We start from the raw sequence: 21,668 nt of genomic DNA on the forward strand, positions 1-21,668 counted from the left end.
ATGACAACCAAACCCCATCCACAGGGCAAAGAAAGATTTCCATCTCTGCAAAATCTGCCAGAGACAGTCATCGCCTCAGCTCTGTCCAAAAAACCTCCATAATATATTAACTCCAGACTCTTAGCCTTTAAGGACATATATTAAGAGATCCATTGACCTTCTGGAGGATAATTTAATCAGAGAAGCAGATACACTGCCCAGAAAAGACTATATCTACTTTGGGGTCCTAGTCTATAGCTCTCCAAAAGTGGCACACATGTACGGAGAGTGGCAAAGAAGGTATATGGCATGCCTTGATCAGGACATTGAGTACAAGAGTCAGGAAGTGATGTTGCAGCTTTATAAAAGTTTGGTTGGGCTGAACTTAGAGGATTGCATTCAATTCTGGTTGCCATACTACACAAAGGGCATGGGGGCTTTGGAGAGGGTGCAGAAGAGGTTCATCAGGATGCTGCCTGGATTAAAGGCTATGAACAATCAGGAGAGGTTGGTAAACTTGGGTTGTTTTCTCTGGAGCTGCAGAAGCTGAAGGGAGACCTGACAGAAGTTTATAAAATAATGAGAGGCACAGGGTTGACAGTCAGAATCTTTCTTCAGAGTTGAAATGTCTAATACTAGAGGGCTGCATTTAAGATAAGAGGGGTAAGTTCAAAGGAGTTGTGAGGGGCAAGTTTTTTTGAAAACTGTATGGTAGGTGCCTGGAACATGCTACCACAGTTGGTGATGCAGGCAGATACAATAGGGGTATTTAAGGGACTTTTAGATAAGCACATGAATAAGCAAGGAATGTAGGGATATGGACCTGGGCAGACAGAGTGGATCAGTTTAACTTGACGTCGTGTTCGGCCCAACATCGTGGGCTGAAGGGCCTGTTCCAGTGCTGTATTGTTCTATGTTCTATGCAGTCAAGCACCAGGAGCAGCTCATTATCTTGTATTCAGTCAGTTATATTTGGATAAAGAAGGATGACCAATGACCTCCAATAAACACAAATGAACAAAGTTTCACTCACAGAAGCAGACTATAAATTGTGTGCAATGATAAATAGAAAACAACAAACATAAGACAAGTAACAATGAGCAAGTGGAAATGGAGTTGCCCCATCAACCTGTTCTCTTGATTCAAAAACTTCTCCTGAATCAAGAGTATGTTAGATTTTCCAACTTGTAATCGGAGGGGTTTACTGTTTGTTGCATTTAAAATATTTGCAGAAGTTTACATTTTATGTAGATATTTATTCATTTATTATGAACTATACATTTCTCAACATTAACGAAACAAACCTGAAATGCTCAGACAAATTCCATTGACGTTTTTGAGAAGGCACAACACCATAGTTAGAGCCAGATTAAAACAAACCTGATGAAATTACACAATTCAGGAGATATCGGCAAAACAGACTACCAAAAACTGAAGGCAGAGGGATCCAATGCACCCCACTTCTATGGACTCCCTAAGGTACACAAGCCATTGGCCCTCTCAGACCCGATGTCTCACTACTAGACACAACAAAATACAGACTAGCCAAAGAACTACAATAGAAACTGAAATACTTAGTTGACAACACTACCCACTTCATCTACTCCTCCTGTGAATTCCTCAACATCATCAAGGACACAGAATATCCTTTGACACAATGGCACTATTTACATCCACAAATATCGACCTAGCCAAAGAGACAATTGTCACACTGCTGGACAAATCAGAAAGGCAGGCACCCCATGACACCAACAGCATCAACAAGGACAGCACCCTGAAACTGCTGAATCTGTGCCTCACAACCCACTTCACCTTCAATGACCGTATATTCAAAAAAATCAATGAAACACCAATGGGATCCCCAACATCAGGACTGATTGCAGAAGCGGTAATGCAGAGGTTTGAACAGACAGCGCTCCCCACTATACAACCCATTGTCTGGCTCCACTATGTAGATGACATCTTCGTGATAATCAAATGCACAAGACCAGCAGAAACCCAAACAACACGTAAACAACATCCTCACAATAAAACTCACAAAAGAAGACAACAATAACTGACTACCCTTCATAGATCATAGAATCCCTACAGTGTGGAAACAGGCCATTCGGCCCAACAAGTCCACACTGCCCCTCCAAAGTGCATCCCACCCAGACCCATTGCCCTACAACCTGGCATTCCCCATGTCTAACCCATCTAAGTTACACACCCCTGGACACAACGGGTAATTTAGCATGGTCAATCCAACTAACCTGCAAATCTTTGGACTGTGGGAGGAAACTAGAGCACCTGGAGGAAACCCACGCAGACACGGGGGGGGGAATGTGCAAACTGTACACAGGCAGTTGCCAGAGGGTGGAATTGAACCCAGGTCCCTGGCACTGTGAGGCTGCAGTGCTAACCACTGAGTCATTGTGCCGCCCTAGACATAATGCTAGGATGTAAGAACAATGGGGAACTATGTATACAGAAAGACCACACATACGGACCAGATACCCCACCCCAACACCCAAAAACGGAGCTGCATCGGAATATTATTCAAACGGGCCACAACACACTGCAGCAACCCGGAATTGCGCAAAGCAGAACAGGAGCACTTCTGTGGAGTTTTTAAAAGGAATGGATATCCAAAAAGCACAATCCGCCTTTACCTCCACGACAGACCACAACAAGACACAATACCACCAAACACACTAGTCACCCTACTGTACATCAGAGACATATCAGAGATGACCACAAGACTACTCAGACCCCTAGGTATCAGGGTAGCCCACAAACCAACAACAACCCTGCGACAGCTACTGACAAACGTAAAGGATCCCATACCCACAATCAATAAAACTAACATAATGTACAAAATACCATGCAAGGACTGTGAGAAACACTGCATAGGCCAAACTGGAAGAAAACTGACAATAAGGATACACAAACACCAACTAGCCACCAAGAGACACAACCAATTCTCACTGGTCTGAATACACACGGACAAAGAAGGACACGAATTCAACTGGAACAACACATCCATAATAGCTCAAACCAAACATAGACATGCCAGGGAATTCCTGGAGGCCTGGCATTCCAACCGGAACTTCATCAACACACACATTGATCCGGACCTAATATACAAGTCACTGAAAAACAGAACCAGAACTGATGCCAACCACCCCAGCAAACCGAGGCATATAAATTACAAGCAGGACAGAGCACCAATGCTTCACTGGAAGTGCACTGACGATGTTACCAGCAGGGTGACAAAATGTCTGCAATCAAACACACCGGCTTGGCGAGCAAGGCTACAACCTCAAATCCCATTGACTTCAGCCATTTTGATATTACAAGCAACGTCAGTACAGTGTCTTCACCACTCAGTTCAAATGCTGTCGAAACCCACATGCTGGTTTTTGCTACGGCTGACTATTCTAACACACTCGTAGCTGGCTTGCTACCTTGCACCCTAATTTCATTTGAGCTCAATCAAAATTCTGCCATCCAAATCCAAAACCAAAACTGAATCCTGTTCGTCCACTACTTTTGTGCGTGTCTCACAAATCAAAAAATCTTCACTGAAAAAATTATCTTCACCCATTCCAAATTTCTCTCTGGCATCAGCCCACCCTACCTTTGTAAGGTCTCTTGGCCTACAACCCTCCAAGAATACTGTCAGCAGTTCTAGCCTCTTGCACATTCCTGGCCCTCAATATCCGTTACTGGCAGTAATGCCATTAGTTGTCTGGGTCCCAAGCCCTGGAATTCCCACCCTGAATCTCACTCTCTCATCCTTTAAAATTCTGTGACTAAGCTGTTGTTCTTAAATAATAGTTTTATTTGATGTGGTGTCAAATTCTGTTTGTACAACTTTTGTGTAGCACTTTAAGAGGTAAAATTGAATTAAAGGCACCATATAAATGCAAACAGTTTTTATTTCACTTTAATAGGAATCCAGATCCAGAATTGCCAGTAATGAAATAATCTTGTTCCTGGAGTTAATAGTTTTCTAGCCAATAACTTATTTTGTCATGGAAATGCAGTTGTCAACCAAAAGTAAAAACATCTCTCCAACAATCCTAAGTCAGATTTCACAGTTGTTCCTTTTCAAACCTAAAAGAAACACTTCCATTTCATTAAAAGACAACCTGTTTACTTAGTGACAGGGTGACCTATATGTGCAAATCATTGAAAACTTCCACTAGGAAGATATGATATTGAATTGCATTTGTCCTCCTGGCAATGTAAAACCAACTTTTAGGTTCTGGAGTTTAGGAGAATGAGAGGTGATCTCATTGAAGCATACAGGATTCTTAAGGGGTTTCACACGGTGAATGCTGAGAGAATGCTCCCCTCATGGAAGAGTTTAGGGCTATAGGGCATAGTCTCAGAATAAAGAGGTGCTAATTTAAGACTGAGACAACAAGGAATTTCTTCTGAGAGGGTTGAGTGACTTTGGAACTCCTTGCCACAGATAGCAGTGGATGCAAAGTACTTCTATATATTTAAGGCAGTGATAGATAGATTCTTGATCAAGGGGCCAAATCATCATCTTGTTCCTTTAATTAATTTAACCCATTTGTCTAACGAACCTGTTCAGGGGTGTTGTCACACACCTCTGGAGCAGGTGGGACTTGAACTTGGCCTGCTGGTCCAAAGGTAGGGGTACTACCACTGCACCACAAGTGGGGGCCCTTGAAAATATGGAAGGCTTCACAAATTTGTGTGCCATCTTTGTACAGGGGCTAATTTTCTCTGTATCGTTCCAATTTTAGTATATGTGCTGCCAAACAGAACTTCCTTTAGGATATGGTGACTTGAACATGTGCACACAGTACAGTCGTGACCTTCTGTTTAAGCAGCACTGCACAGTCTTACGTGAAATACAAAAGATTGCGCCAATTCATCTTAACTTGAAAAATAGATTGAAATTTCCCAATATTCCAGTTTTGGAATTGTGAACCCATGAAATGAGAGTTTGACAAAGGAATATGACTGCATCAAGCAAACAATCTGTCCTTTTTTAACCATGTGTCTAACCAAACAGTGGTGAAACGTACCAATGTAAGAGCAAGTTTGAAATGTGGGTGGGTGGGGGAGTGTGGTGGTGGTGGTGGGGGTGATTACAAGACAATGGGCTTAATTTGTCAGAACTGGTGCACCACAGGAGCTAGTATGTTGTTGCAAGTCTCGACATTCTGGTAAATTTACAAGGATTGCTCCTGCATGGGTCAGCCAGAATCTGACTGAGGGACACTGGAAAGCAAGAGGTGGAAGTGACTCTTCACCAGCCTCCTGGCTGCCATTCCTAGTAATAGTAACAAAAAGATGTATTTAGTTCCCCATTTCTGCACTGTAGGAATTCTTTGATTCTGTTCTATGATTTATCTGCTGTGTTATCACTGGGTTTCCTTGTAACTTTCAAACCCAAGGAACCAACTAACTGTCAAATAAACCTATTCATTTCTTCTACATAAAAACAGAAAAAATTTCGGAGACGAGGATTTTTTTTAAAAAAGAGGGTTGCAATTGCAATGACCACAGTTAATGATAAAACAAAATACCGTGCTAAACTAGAAGAACAGGCTTGACTGGCAGTTATAGGAAAGGGAAATAAATAAGTAATTGGCCGTTTTTCCACACTGAAGGATGGTAAAGTGTTTTATTTAAAAAGTATTCTTCAGGAGATATTGTAGTCAGTGGCCAGGCCATCTTTTGTGTTCCAGAAGGATGACTGGCTTTTGGGTATTGGAATACAATACATAAAATTGCAAAGTTTGCTAATGATACCAAAGTGGGAAGTGTGGCGAATGCAAAGGATGATCAACCAAAACAAAAATGGGGCAGACGGAACTTAATACAGAGAAATACGAAATGATAGAATTTGACAGATGAGTGTGGGAGAGGCAATATACAATCTTTGACATAGTTCCAAATATTGTGCAGAAAGTGGGATCTGGAGTGCCTGTGCTTTGAGCTTTGAAGATGTTAGAACATATTGATAGGGCAATTAGCAAAGCATATAGGAACCTGAGCTACATAAAGAAAGAGAGGAAAGCAGAAAGGTCACATTGAAGCTCCAAAAATTCCTGGGTAGGCCACAGCTAGAGAACTGCATCCAGTTCTGGTGGCCACATTTTAAGATGATTGAGAAGTTCCCCAGAAGCGCTGAGGAGATTTACTACAGTGGTTCCAGGAATGGGGATGTTTTAGTTATGAGTTCAGGTTGAAGAAGCTGGGGTTGCTCTCCTTGGAGCACACAATACTTGACGGGAGATTTGAAAGCTCCATACGAGAGTATGTCGGCTTGGATAAAGTAGACAAAGAGACAGTGTTTTCATTAGGTGATCTTACAAGGACTGGGGGCCACTGATTATCTTTTTGGCAGAAGATATGGGGAGGATATAAGGAAGAAGTTTTATTGTACAACAAATTTTATTGGTTTGAAACTGTATACCCTCAAAGGCTGCGTAAGCTGACATGGCCTACAAGAAATCTGGAAGGCACTTGAAGGAAATAAAATTTCAGGCCATTGGGATTGAGTGGAGAAATACTTCTGACTGGGTTGCTCTGCAGACAGCTGGCAAAGACTCAATAAACCAAGTGATCTCAGTCTATTCCATAAATATGCCTCTCAAAAAAACCCGGAAATTGACACCTACAGCACGTCTCAAAATGTGCCCATTAGAATATGAAACAAAATATACTCAAAAAGAGTTTGCAGATACCACTCCTAGCAGTTGAAGATTTAATAAGACAGAAAAAAAGTACTTTCTACACAGCATCAGGATCCTGATTCTACTCATTGGGAGATTTGCAACCACCACTTGTTATTAGGATCATTGGAGTAATACACATTATAAGATATTGCTAGGGTGCATGTTTAAGTTTTCATAGGATGGGAAACAGTAAAAAGGGAGGACTGCCTAAGTTTCCGCCTGACAGAGTCTGTCTTCATAGAGAAATTCAGGCTTGTAGTTATCTGAATGCAGAAACAGCTCCAATTCCTAACCACTCTAAACATAGATATTGTGCTCACTCACCTCCAGTTAGATCTTCAACTGACCAAAATCAGACCTAAATTATACTTGCAACCTTATCAGATAGTTGTGTTATCAAATAAAAAAAAAAGTGCTAGAGAAACCCAGCAGGTCTAGCAGCATCTATGGAGACAGAAACAGTTAACGTGAAAAGGAGAAAATGGATCTGCTCTGCACAGAGCAAAGCTAACACAAAGCTATTCACAATCTATATTGATGATCTGGATGAGGGAACAAAATGTAACATCTCAAAGTTTGCAGATGATACCAAGTTGAGTCAGAGGGTGAACTGTGACAAAGATGCAGAGATCTTTCAGCAAGATCTGGACAGGTCAGGTGAGTGAACAGATCAATGGCAGTCACAGTATAATTTGGATAAATGTGAGGTTATTCACTTTGGAAGCAAAAACAAGGCGGCAGATACTACCTTAATGGCTGTAAAATGGGACAGGGGAGTGTTTAGGAGGACCTGGGTGTCCTTGTGCACCAGTCGCTGAAGGTAAGCATGCAGGTGCAGCAGGCGGTAAAGAAAGCAAATGGTATGTTGGCCTTCATTGCAAGAGATTTTGAGTACAGGAGCAGGGAAGTGTTGTTGCAGTTACACAGGACCTTGGTGAGGCCACACCTAGAATATTGTGAGCAGTTTTGGTCTCCATTTCTGAGGAAGAATGGATACTCTTGCTCTCAAGGGAGTTCAACGAAGATTTATCAGGCTGATTCCAAGGATGGCGGGACTTACGTATGAGGAGAGACGTAGGATTGTTTTCACTGGAGTTCAGACGAATGAGTGGGGGATCTCATACAGACTTATAAAATTCTAAAAGGACTAGACAGGGTAGATGTAGGGAGGAGGTTCCCAATGGTGGGTGTGTCCAGACCAGGGGTCACAGTCTGAGGATTTGGGGTAGACCATTTGGGTCAAAGAGTGGAATTCATTAGCACAGGAAGTAGTTGATGCCAAAACATTGAATGTATTGAAGATGTGGCTAAATATAGCACTTGGGGTGAATGGGATCAAAAGTTATGGAGAGAAAGCAGGATTAGGCTAATGAGTTGCATGATCAGCCATGATCGTGATGAATGACAGAGCAGGTTCGAAGGCCAAATGGCCTTCTCCTTCTCCTATCTTCTATGTTTCTAATAAGACACAGCCAGGGTAAAATAGTGTAACCAAACAAAGGGCAGAGAGCATGCACTGAACTCTTGCAGTGAACTTTGCTGGAACACTGTAGCAAGCCCAAATTGGAAATACTAGCATGGGAGCAAGATGGTTTAAAAGAAATGGAAAGCAACTGGAAGGTCTGGGTCATTCTTACAGTGTGGAGGTGTTCTGCAAAGTGGCCACTCAGTCTGCATTTGGTTTCGCCATTGTAAAGGAGACCAGATTGTGAGCAGTGAATGCAGTAGGCCAGATTAAAAGTAGTACAAATAAAATGCTACTTCACCTGGAAGATTGATTTGGGGCTTTGAATAGCGAGGATGAGGAAAGTGAAAGGGCAAGTGTTTATCAATTGCATGTAAGGTGCCATAGTTATTTTTTGGGATGGGGTGAGGAGTGTTAGGAGCAGAGCAGGGTACCACTGAGGGACAGACTACTTTGGTCCATTCAACCAACTTTAGAAGAAAATGCTATTCTTGCTTACACTCATTTCTCAATTAAGGTCACTAGATTATTCTGTTCTTACCTCACTGCTGTTTGATTAGATCTTGCTATGTAAATACTGCCTGCTGTGCTTCCCTTCATTAGTTCAGGACTATCCATGAAAAATACTTCACTGGCTGTAAAACATTTGATATGTTCCTGAGGTCATGAAAGAAACTACATACATTGTTATGTAGGTTCGTTCGGTAGCCAGACTGAAAGATAGCAACATCAAACGTTCTTGGGAAAATTTGTTGATAATGATCTGTCCTAGCTAGATTACATAATAAAATTTCACAATTATATCAGCCTAATTCAAAGTATTCAGCAAATGGCTGGAGGTACTGTCCCACCAACTTCTGAAAAAGGTCGAATTTGAGCAATTAATAACCTCAGGTAAAAGCAACTTGCACCTTATAGACACCACTTAAATGCAGTATTTTCTTCATGTTCATGATAAAGCACATGGTGCCCCCAAAACTGCTCAACTTAGTCTATACTCCAAGGGAAGATGAGCTTTTGCAAAGGAGAAAATATTCAAATGTCAGCTGCATTTACAAGAACATTTTCAACACAATTCACTTGAAAGGTTTCACTGAATAGAATGAATTAAAATTGCAAATGGCAATTAGATTCAACTGAAATTGAAACGAGGCAAAATTCTTAGTGAGGTAAGGTTAAAAAAATTCACTAAGCTTTTAGTTAATGGTGGGGACAATAATTGCATAACAAATTGTAGATGATTTAATCAATCTACAGAAAAATAGCAGCTTGACATTTTCAAAGTTAATATTTGTTCACCACTCCTAGAAGGTTTATTTTGAAGTCACTGAATTTCAGTATTCAAAAATTCACATTCTTTCTTTAATTAAAAAAACTTTAAAAACAATCACATTATTTATCATAGAATCTTAAATACAAGAAATGTCTCTTCCTTCAAGGGAACTGAATGGCCAATTTGGCCAAGCTCACCCTTAATTTGTTTTGGGTGTAGTCGTCATTTACAGCCAGATGTTTTAAGATTTCTGTTAGACAATGTGCTGAACTTCAGAAATAGCAAGTGGAGGTAAAATAACCATTCTATAAAAAAAGCCAATTATGGTTTCAAGCAAAAGCAATGCAAAGTTGAAAATCAAGACAAATAACTGACAGCATGAAATATATGCATTCAAGATAAAAATAAACTTGCACTTTCACCGGATGGGGCCAAAATGTAATTCAAATTGTAAGGAAGATACTGCATATACAGAGCTAAAACACAATATCTTACATAAGCCTTGCTAAAACTCTTTGGATTGTAAATGTTGAAAAGTCACACACAATGTATCTTTAGAGAACACTTTGGTAGAAATTCCTTCCCTTAGGAGTTCATTACTTATACTGCTAAGCCGCAGAGTGAGTTATGTACCAGTGTCTTACTAAGCTCTCTAAAGACGGCCTCCGCCATTTCAAGTTTAGCCAACAATGACTACTATGCTGAGAATAATTGTTACAGGCATTTTCATTTCAACAAAAGTGCGTTATGTCTTACACAAGCGTAAAATAAAACCCACTTAAATATTCGTTACTTACCCAGCCCTAACAGATCGATGGTTGACTGTGCTACCTTGTGAGGGCTCATTCTAGTATCCACTTGGTCTTTCTTCTATCATTAAAAGAAGATATGAATTAATACAGTTAATTAAAATAATCTTAAATAATTACAGCCACTGAAAGATCATTCCCATCACTATTTTCTTTTATTCACATGTAATCACCCCCTTCTTTGTTCTACATCTTTGTTAATACTTTCTTGACTGTCAGCACAGTGATCCCCAGTCCTCTTGCTCCTGATAATCTAATAATCTATAATCTACCATCAAGCATACTGGTACAATAAAGTTGCATTCATACAGTACCTTTAAACAGAAACAAAAAATCAAAAGTGCCTTGAGGAGTGTTAGAAACAGAACCCAATTTTAAGGGGGAAATTTTGCTGAGACAAGCAAAAGTCTTTTGGTCAGCTGCAGAATATCTAACCGACACACCTTTGATCATCCACAAAAGGGACAGAGAAAATGTTGTGGAGTGATTTAGAAAGGGAGTTCCAAAAGCTGGGTTACAAAACTGAAAGCTTTACTTTAAATGGAGAGGAAACCAATTAGAGGAACAAAAGGCTTGAGATGAGAGTAATGGTTGACAGTCATAGACATAAGGTAAGGCATAGCTATGAAATAAACTGTTTGTTAGCTGATTCAACAACCCTCCATAAGTTAAGTCAGATCTGAGTATATGTATAAGGCTTTTACAGTGGTGGGTTTAGAGAAGTGAAGTCAGAGTGATACAAGTCTCCGACTCTCAGTAAACTCTCTCTATTTTCTGACAGAATGCGAGCAAGAGCGCGCAGGCGGACGCAGACAACAGTGAGAGAAGGTGCTGCCGTAGCTAGCGAGAGTGCAAGGAAGAGAGACAACAGGAGCAGGCAAGGGTGAAGGGGGCAATCTTCCTTACTGATTACTACATTTCCAAGGTTTGTGTTATCTGTAAACTTGACAATTATTGCAGTATAAAGCAAATCATGATGTAACAAAGACATCAGCAATCATTTAGAACAGACTGTGAAGAAAGGACAGAACAGGCTGTACTAGTGACAGATGTACTTGGACAACAGTATTAAATACAATGTTGTCAAGTCAGACAACAGGGCCATTACAACCACAAACTACCAGAGACAAGAATAGGCATCACTTCAACATTCAGAATAGAACCCCAAACTGGAAGCCTCGAACCCTGTCATTAGTATGGAGCACTGATATTAATACTGCATATCCAAAGACATGTAGGTTAGATGGATTGGCCATACTAAATTGCCTTGTAGTGTCCAGGGATGTGCAGGCCAGGAGGATTAGCCATGGCAAACGTGGGGTTACAGGGATAGGTAGAGGGTGGGTGTAGGTGGGATGCTCTTCGGACGGTCAGTGCAGACTCAATAGGCCAAATGGCCTCTATCTGCATTGTAGGAATTGTACGATTCTATTCTAAACTTCCCTTCTGTCTGAAAAACTACCATTTACTGATTTCTGTGACTTATCAAAGTCCCTAAAACCTATTGTTATTGTGAATTCAAAGCCTTTAACGTTGTCCACAGACGTTCTCAACATTAGTTCCTGTAATTATGGATATTGTACATGATGTCAGAACATCACAAGGGCTTTCAGGTTTTTGAGACTGCCAGTAAAGTGGCCACAAACAAAATTCAAATTTCCGCAAAAAGAAACCAGCTTTGGGTCAGTGAGAATTAGGTTATGCTCAAGTAGATAATTTTCACAAAATGCAATTGTCTCCAAATTATATGTAGAGGTTCTCTCAAATTACCAGAATTGTTATCATCCAAGAATTATCTAATGAGTTTACATAACAAGTTATATATCCAATTAATGCATCAAATTATCCTACTGCGCCTATTCAAGGTTACTTCATTCCTTCCATTTTGTTCCTCAAAGCAGACTCAACAGCTCAATCAGACCATAACTACAACCATCTTTTCCTTGTAATATTTATGCTGAACTTGTACATACTTTCCAGAAATGCTGCCAGATAGTAGTCAGGATTAAACCTGACAAATATACACATGTAACAGAAGCAAACTACAATCATATTAATAGCTTAGCAAACTTCTGATATTTTGCGTTATAAGCATTCAATTTCTACTCCAACTTTATTCAAATTAGCAATGTTCTGCTTCTGGAACTGAGCAATTTTGCTGATTTAATCTAAAAGGTAAGCATCAAAACAGACCTTGTGAGATTCACCCAAGCAAAGATCCTTTCACAGATACTGATGATAATATTTTAAAAAACTGTCATCACTAAAAGCTGCTTCATTTACTTGTACGGGAAAATTTTCACAATCAATCAAGTGAAAAATATCTCATGACTTGATATCAGCTTCAATCATAGATTTATTTTTCCAATTTGTGTGTTTGCAAGAACACTTAGGATTCCAGATTTCTTTGACAGGTTGGGGGAATGAGTAGACAACTGCAGATGAAATTTGATGCAGAGAAGAAGTCTGAAGTCATTCAATTTAGTGGAAGAACATGGTGCAGAAAGAGCGAAGCCTGGGGATACGTGCTCACAAATCATTGAAGGTGGCAGGGGATTGAAGAGTGCAGATTAATAAACAAAAGGGATTGTGTGTTTTGTAAACAGGAGTACAGCCAAGAAAGCCATGCCAAATTAATAGAAACTCTAGTTCAGCCTTGACTGGAGTGCTGCATTCAGTTTTGGGCACCATACCTCAGGAAGATTGTGAAGGCAATCCAAAGAGTGCAGGAGAAAAGTTCACAGAATAGTTCCACGGAAGAGAATTTCAGTTACATAAGCAGTTGGACCAGCTGAGACTTGTTTCCTCTGTGGAAGAGACTGTTAGGATGAGACGTGAGAGGCACTGTCAAAGCCACAAGAGGTTTGACCAGATTAGGCAGGGAAAAATGAAGTTCCCATCAGGAGAAGTATCAAGAAACAGACAACACAGATTTAAAGTATCTGGCAAAAGAAGCAAAGGTGACATTAGGGAAATACTTCTACATTCCCAGTGGCTAGGATACGAATCCATTGCCTGACAGAGTGGTGGAAGCAGGTTCAATAATGGCTTTCAAAAGGGATTTGAGTAATTATCAAAGAGGAAACATTTGCAAGGTTCTGGGGAAAGATGCATGTGTGGCACTAGGTTAAATGTTCTTGCAGAGAGCGAGCACAGCCAACAGGCTGAAAGGTCTCCTCCTGCTTTGTCACTATTCTATAATTCAGTTTGGGTTGTAAGCAGTAGTTAGCATTGACATTTAGGTTCTGGCAGAACCATCTACAATGCACACCGTTCTCTACATTCTACAATAATAACAGAAATCATCACCCTCAACCAGATCTAGCATCACTATGGAATCATCTACTCCCTTTACTATTTTTTCTGTGCTCATCAATTTCCATTTGAAATGCACATGATCAACTTGTAGAAATGTATCTCAATCTTCTCTCTCAGTTTCAAGCTCTTTATGCATATCTTGACAGTTGAGGTCAATGAAAATTTCAAAACAGGCCTTAACAGACATTTTCAAAGGTACGATATGAAGATGAGTCGAGTTGTGGACAGTGCGGAGGGCTGTTCTAGGTTACAAAGGGACACTGATAGGATGCAGAGCTGGGCTGAGAAGTGGCAGATGGAGTTTAAACTTGAAAAGTGTGAGGTGATTCATTTTGGAAGAACAAACTTGAAAGCAGAATACAGGGTTAACAGAAAGATTCTTGGCAGTGTGGAAGAGCAGAGGGATCTTGGGGTTCATGTCCACAGTTCCCTGAAAGCTGCCACCCAGGTGGATACAGTTGTTAAGAATACGTATGGTGTGTTAGCTTTCATTTATTGAAGGACTGAGTTCTAGAGCCGTGAAGTTATGCTCCAGCTATACAAAACCCTGGTTCGGCCACATCTGGAGTATTGTGTCCAGTTCTGGTCGCCTCATTACAGGAAAGATGTGGAAGCATTAGAAAAGGTGCAGAGGAAATTTACCAGGATGTTGCCTGGAATGGAGGGAAGGTCTTACGAGGAAAGGTTGACAGAGCTAGGGCTTTTCTCTTTAGAACGACGAAGGATGAGAGGTGACTTGATAGAGGTGTACAAAATAATCAGAGGTATAGATAAAGTGGACAGCCAGAGACTTTTTCCTAGGGTGGAGGTAGATATTACGAGGGGGCATAGTTTTAAAGTGAGTGGAGGTAGATATAGGGGAGATGTCAGAGGTAGGTTCTTTACTCAGAGAGCGGTAGGGGCGTGGAATGCATTGCCGGAGAGGGTAGTGGAGTCGGCCTCATCAGGGGCATTGAAGCGGCTATTAGATAGGCATATGGATGATGGTATAGGGTAGGGGTGGAGGTTAGACAGACCTTAGGTTTAGGGTAAAAGTTCAGCACAACATTGTGGGCCGAAGCGCCTGTACTGTGCTGTACTGTTCTATGTTAGCGTTCAGACTGATTTTTAAACAGTTGAAATGAGAGTGTAGTTCATGCTCATTCTGTGCAACCACTTGTCAATCTTTCAGTGACTCACCGAATCACCTCATGCCAGACAAGCATGCTGCTTTAAATATTTTGTTTTTGATTACATGACATCATGCACTACAATCTGCACTGGGTTTTCATCTGCCATAATTCTTTTATAAATATAATCAAAGCCTTTTGCCATTTCTTGGCTACAGTTAGGTTAGACTGTTCTATCTAATTAGTGCCACCTCAATTTGACAAATATACCTCAAATTTCAGAATCAACCTCGTTTACATACAGGTATTTCTTCTATAACAAGACAGTTGCATTCTTGTGTGACTTCGTGCTACAGAAAATCGCGTTATAGGGAAATCACAATAGAAAATTGTTATACTGTACAGTAGAAAATTCGTCTTCAGAAGGTTCTGGGCCCGAAACGTCAGCTTTCCTGCTCCTCTGATGCTGCTTGGCCTGCTGTGTTCATCCAGCTCTACACCTTGTTATCTCAGATTCTCCAGCATTTGCAGTTCCTACTATCTCTCTCCACTATTCATCAATCGCATTACAGCCAATTCACATTAACCAAACACACATTATGGCCTAAAACATGAGGGATTCAGCACTAATCTCTTGGCTTCTGTCCAGTGGGCAAAACTAGTTGCTTTTGCCATCAGCATAGCAAATATTGCACAGAGGACAGCTTACAGCAGTGCAGAGTATTCAATGTTAATCCAATACTCTCTAGTCTGGTAACCTCGGTGATCCAGCACCCACAGTACTTTCAGTTTTCCAAAGAACCTGCATTACTCCATGCCTTTCTCTCCAACTTCCTTCTCTTGCTGTGCTGGTATAAACCTTTCAATAAGCTTATTTGGGTCAGTTTCAAAGCCACCTGCATATTCTACAAGCAGCAGCATAATTGGTCCATGGAAAATCACTGTTGTCATAGAATCATAGAAGCATGGAAGCAGGCCATTCAGCCATCAAGTCCACACCGACCCTCCAAAGAGCATCCCACCCAGATCCACCACCAGACCTATCCCCATAAGCCTGCATTTCCCATGTCTAATCCACCCTACACATCCCTGCATGGGCAATTTAGCATGGCCAATCCACCTAGCCTGCATATCTTTGGTCTATGGGAGGAAAACATAGCACCCAGGAAGCCTACAGAGACATAGAATGCACAAACTCCACACAGACAGTCGTCAGAGGGAGGAATTGCACTTGGGTCCCTGACGCTGTGAAGCGGCAGTGCTAACCACCGAGCCACTGTGCCACCTGTGGTGACAAAGTCATGGTGTGCACATACCCAGTTTGCACTTGCATAACAGAAGGATCATGGATAGCTTGAAGACTGCAATACAGAAAGCAGCGGGAATTGTACATGACTCCTACAGTCATTACAAAATTTACCGAAATGTTAAAACCGGTGAAACCCAATACATGACCACCCTAAAAAATTCCCTCCCTAACACAGTAGGGAGGAGCACTATTTCTGCAAGACAGATCACACCACTTGTCTCTATTAGGCTGCACATGAATTATTATTAATACATTTCAAATGTCTCTATTCTATACAGGACAGGGTAGCCATATACCAGATCATTATGCCCAAGACAAACCTAGCCCAGTTATACTAACTGTCCAATCATTTCTTTATAGTTAATACCTAGCTGTCAAATCAAACTGGAACGTAGAAGATTTCAACAAGTTATACATTTATTTCCTCCGAAGTCAGATAGGCTAACATACCACCCAAGTTCAAGATCAATCATGAAGCACGTTATACTTAGCAACTTGACAAGTTCCAAGAATTGGATTAATCAATTTTCCATATTCTACATCATGGATTTAGTTGCATTAAGTTGGATTTGGTTCAATTTCTTTCAGCTCCACAAAGCAACTTTCCAACTACTTCCCAAGCTTTACGACAACATCTCGACCATTGTTCTCATTAGCTCAAGATTGCAGCAATTTCTCAAAATATCTGCATTTCTGCCTTCTTTTGCTCACGTTGTAATCCCGGAAAAGACAGATTCGAGAGCTAGTAGGGCATTCTTCATTTTGCAAATGATTTGAACTCTCTTTGCTGCTACAGTGTCTCTTAGCTCAATAAGTTCTGGAAAACCCTACAAATGAAACAGATGGCTCTTTGATTGGAACACTTGATTCTTGTGCTGTTTCAATGGCAATACCAACATCCTGAGCTGAAGTGAATGGAGTTAACAATGGATGGTTGAAAAGATAGTACGTTGAGGGTACATATGAATCGTACCCATTTCACATCACAATTTCACAACATGCCCCACTACAACATAGTCACAGGATAAAATATACTTCAGTGTTCTTTTGGCTACGAGCTACTAAACCATATATGGGGCTTTTAGCTGTAAGAAACTGTTGAGACCACCTAAATTGATGGAACATGATCCTATTGAATGGTAGAGTATGCTTGAGGAGCCAACTAGCCTACTCCTTCTCATGGTTTTATGGTCTCGGAGTCATAGAGTCACACAGCACAGAAACAGACTGTTTCATCCAACTCGTCCATGCCAACCAAGTTTCCCAAACTAAGCTGGTCCCACTTGCCTGCATTTGTTCCATATCCCTGTAAACTCTTCCTACTTATCTACCTATCCAAATGACTTTTATAAGTTCCAACTATACCTACATCGACCACTTCCTCTGGCAGTTCATCCATATAAGAACCACACTCTGTGTGAAAAAGGTCCCCCTCAGTTTCCTTTCAAATCTTTCTCCTCTCACCTTAACATTATGCCCTCTAGTTTTGAACTCCCCCACCCTCGGAAAAAGGCTTTTGATTTTTAATCTCGTGATTTTCTAAATCTCTACAAGATCACCCCTCAATCTCCTATGCTCTGTTGGAAAGGGGTCCCAGCCTATCCAGCCTCTCAGAGTTGTAGAGATGTACAGTACTTCCTTATAAGTCAAACCCTCCAGTCCAGGCAACACTCTTGTAAATCTCTTCTGAACTCTTTCTGATTTAATAATATCCTTCCTATAGCAGGACGACCAGAACTGTACACAGTACTCCAAAAGTGGCCTCACCAATGTCCTGTACAACCTCAACATGATGTCCCAACTCCTATACTCAATGGCCTGAGCAATGAAGACAAGCATGCCCAGCACCTTAACTATCCTGTCTACCTGTAATGCAACCATATACCCAAACTCCTAGGCCTCTCTGTTCCACCACACACCCCAGGGTCCTACCATTAATTGTATAAGTCCTACCCTTGTACGTTTTATCAAAATGTAATAGTTTGCATTTATCCAAATTAAATTCCATTTGACATTCCTCAGCCCATTAGCCCAATTCATCAAGATCCCTTTGTAATCTTAGATAATCTCTTCACTGCCCACTACACCATTAAGCTTGGTGTCATCCGCAAACTTACCTCCTAAATTCTCACCCAAATCATTTGTATAAAATGACAAACAACAGTAGATTCAGCACTGATCCTTATGGAACACTGCTAATCACAGGCCTCCAGTCCGAAAAACAACCCTCCACCACCACCCTCTGTCTCTTACTGTCAACTCAATTTTGTATCCAATTGGCAAGGTCTCCCTGAATCCCATGTAATCCAACTTAAGAAACCAGTCTACCATGCAAAACCTTGTCACAGCATTACTAAAATCCATGTACACAATACCTACCCGCTCTGCCCTCACCTATCTTTTTGGTTACGTCCTCAAAAAAACTCAATCGAGATTGAAGACACATTTCCCATGCACAAAGCCATGCAGACTATTCCCAATCAGTCTCTGCTTCTCCAAATGCATGTAAACCCTGTCTGTCAGAACCCCTTCCAACAACTTACTCACCACTGTTGTCAGACTGTAGTTCCCAGGCTTCTGCTTAGAGCCGTTCCTAAATAAAGGCACAACATTAGCCACACTCCAGTCCTCTGGCAGCCCACCCGTAGCTATAGATGATACAAATATCTTTGCTAGCAGCCCCACAAATTCTTCCCTTGCTTCCTGTAGCATCCTAAAATCAAATATTACATTCGAGCACCAAACTTAATAAAACAGTTTCACTTGCCTTAAATCCCACTTACACCACTGCAAATCTAAGCCCTGAATATGAAATAAATGAATTAATTTTGCTTAACTAAAGCTATAATACTCACGCCTTGAAAAATGGCCATGGCTGGAAACTAAATATTTCAGGATACTTAACATTTTAAGATATTACAGGCAACGTGTAAAAGGGTGAAGCAGCCATTGCAACACAGGATGGATAAAGACAGTAGATAGAAAAGGTGAGTTAACACGGTGTAGAGTTGGATGAACACAGCAGGCCAAGCAGCATCATAGGAGCAGGAAGGCTGACGTTTTGGGCCTAGACCCTTCTTCAGAAATGGGGGAGGGGAATGGGGTTCTGAAATAAATAGGGAGACAGGGGGAGGCGGATAGAAGATGGCTAGAGGAGAAGATAGGTGGAGAGGAGACAGACAGGTCAAAGAGGCGGGGATGGAGCCAGTAGAGGTGAGTGTAGGTGGGAAGGTAGGGAGGAGATAGGTCAGTCCAGGGAGGACGGACAGGTCAAGGGGGCGGGATGAGGTTGGTAGGTAGGAGATGGGGTGGGGCTTGAGGTGGGAGTAGGGGATAGGTGGGAGGAAGGACAGGTTAGGGAGACGGGGACGAGCTGGGCCTGCTGGGACAATACCCCCTTGGGCGACCGTCTGTGTTTGCACATTCTCCCTGTGTCTGCGTGGGTTTCCTCCGGGTGCTCCGGTTTCCTCCCACAGTCCAAAAATGTGCAGGTTAGGTGGATTGGCCATGCTAAATTGCCCATAGTGTTCAGGGATGTGTAGATTAGGTGCGTTATAGGGGGATGGGTCTAGGTGAGATGCTGTGAGGGTCGGTATGGACTTGTTGGGCCAAAGGGCCTGTTTCCACACTGTAGGGATTCCATGATTTCCATGATTCAATCAGAATGTGGAATAAATTTAGGAGGAGCTAAGAAAGAGATGCATTAAACTCCACTGGGAATTTTTAGAGTAATAGTAATCAATGTGTAGAACATAACATAAATTAGGAAGATGGCTGTGTATGTATAACGCTAACACAGCATGGAGGGATGTTAATTTTCTTATATACCAGACAACTTGTATTACAGCATGTGCGTAAGATAAGCCAACTTTTTTTCCCAAGATGGATTTCTATATATAAATTGGAAAAAGGCTATTTTGCATCTAATAATATTCCACAAAAGGTTTAATTCACAACTTTGTAGCAAAAAAAGCTTCAAAGGAATAACAATCATATGAAAATGTTACACTGAAGTTCACTGACCTGCTTTAATCTAAATACAGGATTCTAAATCTAAACAAAGCAAGTATAAGGGCCACAGGGTGGCATGGTAGCTCAGTGGTTAGCACTGATGCCTCACTGCACCACGAACACAGGTTCAATTCCACCCTCGGGTGACTGTCCATGTGGTTTCTGACATTCTCCACGTGTGTGTGGGTTACCTCCGGGTATTCTGGTTCGCTCCCACAAATGTGCAAGTCAGATGGATTAGCTATGTTAAATTGCCCATGGTGTCCAGGGATGTAAGGCTAGGTGGATTAGCCATGGGAAATGCAGGCTTACAGGGATAGGGTTGGGGGATGGTTCTGGGTAGAATGCTTTTCGGAGAGTCAGTGTGGACGCCATGGCTTAAATGGCCTGCTTCTACACTGTCGGGTTTCTATGAAATTGGCTTAGGTAGATCCAGAAATTATTTTAATAGAGTACAAAACGCCACTATAGTGGATGGTAAAATTTCAATTTGGAATTAAAGCTAACCTAATGGCAAATACGTAACTACTGTATCTGTCATTTCATCTGGTTCACTAATATCCTTTAGGGGAAAAAATCTGTTGTCCTTACCTGGCCTACACGTGACTTCAGAGTCACAACAACACGACTGACTTTTAAGTGCCCTCTGAGATGGCTCAGCAAGCTACTCAGTTCAAAGTCAGTTTAGGATGGGCAATAAATGCTGGCCTACCCAGTATGTATGCATATATCATAAACAAATTTTAAAAAGATCCGATGGTAAATAGACAATGGTAAACATTTAAATGTATTTACAACAAATATAAAGCTTCTTTGCAGGATAAGAATCTACAGAAGTGGTCCAATAACAGCTCATGAGAGAAATTATGAGTAGTATTAAAACAAAAGCGGCGGCATGGTGGCTCAGTGGTTAGCACTGCTGCCTCACAGAGCCAGGACCCGGGTTCGATTCCACCCTTGGGCGACTGTCTGTGTGGAGTTTGCACATTCTCCCCGTGTCTGCGTGGGTTTCCTCCGGGTGCTACGGTTTCCTCCCATAGTCCAAAGATGTGCAGGCTATGTGGATTGGCCATGCTAAGTTGCCCATAATGTTCAGGGATGTGTAGATTTGGTGAGTTACAGGGGGATGGGTCCAGGTGGGATGCTCTGAGGGTCAGTGTGGACTTGTTGGGCCGAAGGGCCTATTTCCAACCGTAGAGTTTCTATGATCTTCTATGATCAATGAAAAGGTTTATGCTGCCAAAAAGAGCAACAAACCCGAAGATTGGAAGCATGTCAGAGTTCAGCAAACATGGACAATAAATTAATAAACAATGAATGAGAGATACAAGAACAGATTTTAAAAGTTTCCACAGGCATGTAAGAAAGATTTAGCAAGCATGCAATCCTTTGCAGCAAGGACAGGAGAAACTAAAATGGGGAATAAATAATGAAATGACAGAGGCATTAAAATAAAATTTCATATCTGCCTCATGATAGAAACCAAGATACATTCTGTAAATAGTGGCAAACCCATGTCTAGTGGGAAATGAGGAACTTCAGGAAATTATCATTGGTAATCATGGTATTATGGCCTCAGAATAAAGGATAACCCACTTAGGACAGACAGAACAAAAAAAATTGTCCCTGAAAGGATTGTGAATCTTCTGTATTCTCTTAGATAGAGAATGAGGCAAATACATTTGAAGAGC

General features: G+C 41.3%; 1 protein-coding gene and 1 pseudogene across 1 annotated transcript in view; both read right to left on the reverse strand.

The window, feature by feature from the left end:
• The window catches only part of LOC109930086 (stromal membrane-associated protein 1-like), a 251,251-nt gene that overhangs the window by 107,766 nt on the left and 121,817 nt on the right, over positions 1-21,668 (reverse strand). Inside the window, exon 8 of the mRNA XM_048597072.1 lies at positions 10,219-10,291. Coding sequence (XP_048453029.1) covers positions 10,219-10,291 — 73 coding nt within the window. The remainder of the gene's footprint in view (positions 1-10,218; positions 10,292-21,668) is intronic.
• Positions 4,662-4,761, reverse strand: LOC125483232 (annotated as a pseudogene).

Source organism: Rhincodon typus, chromosome 5 (assembly GCF_021869965.1).
Source record: "Rhincodon typus isolate 14 chromosome 5, sRhiTyp1.1, whole genome shotgun sequence".
Lineage (NCBI taxonomy): Eukaryota > Metazoa > Chordata > Chondrichthyes > Orectolobiformes > Rhincodontidae > Rhincodon > Rhincodon typus.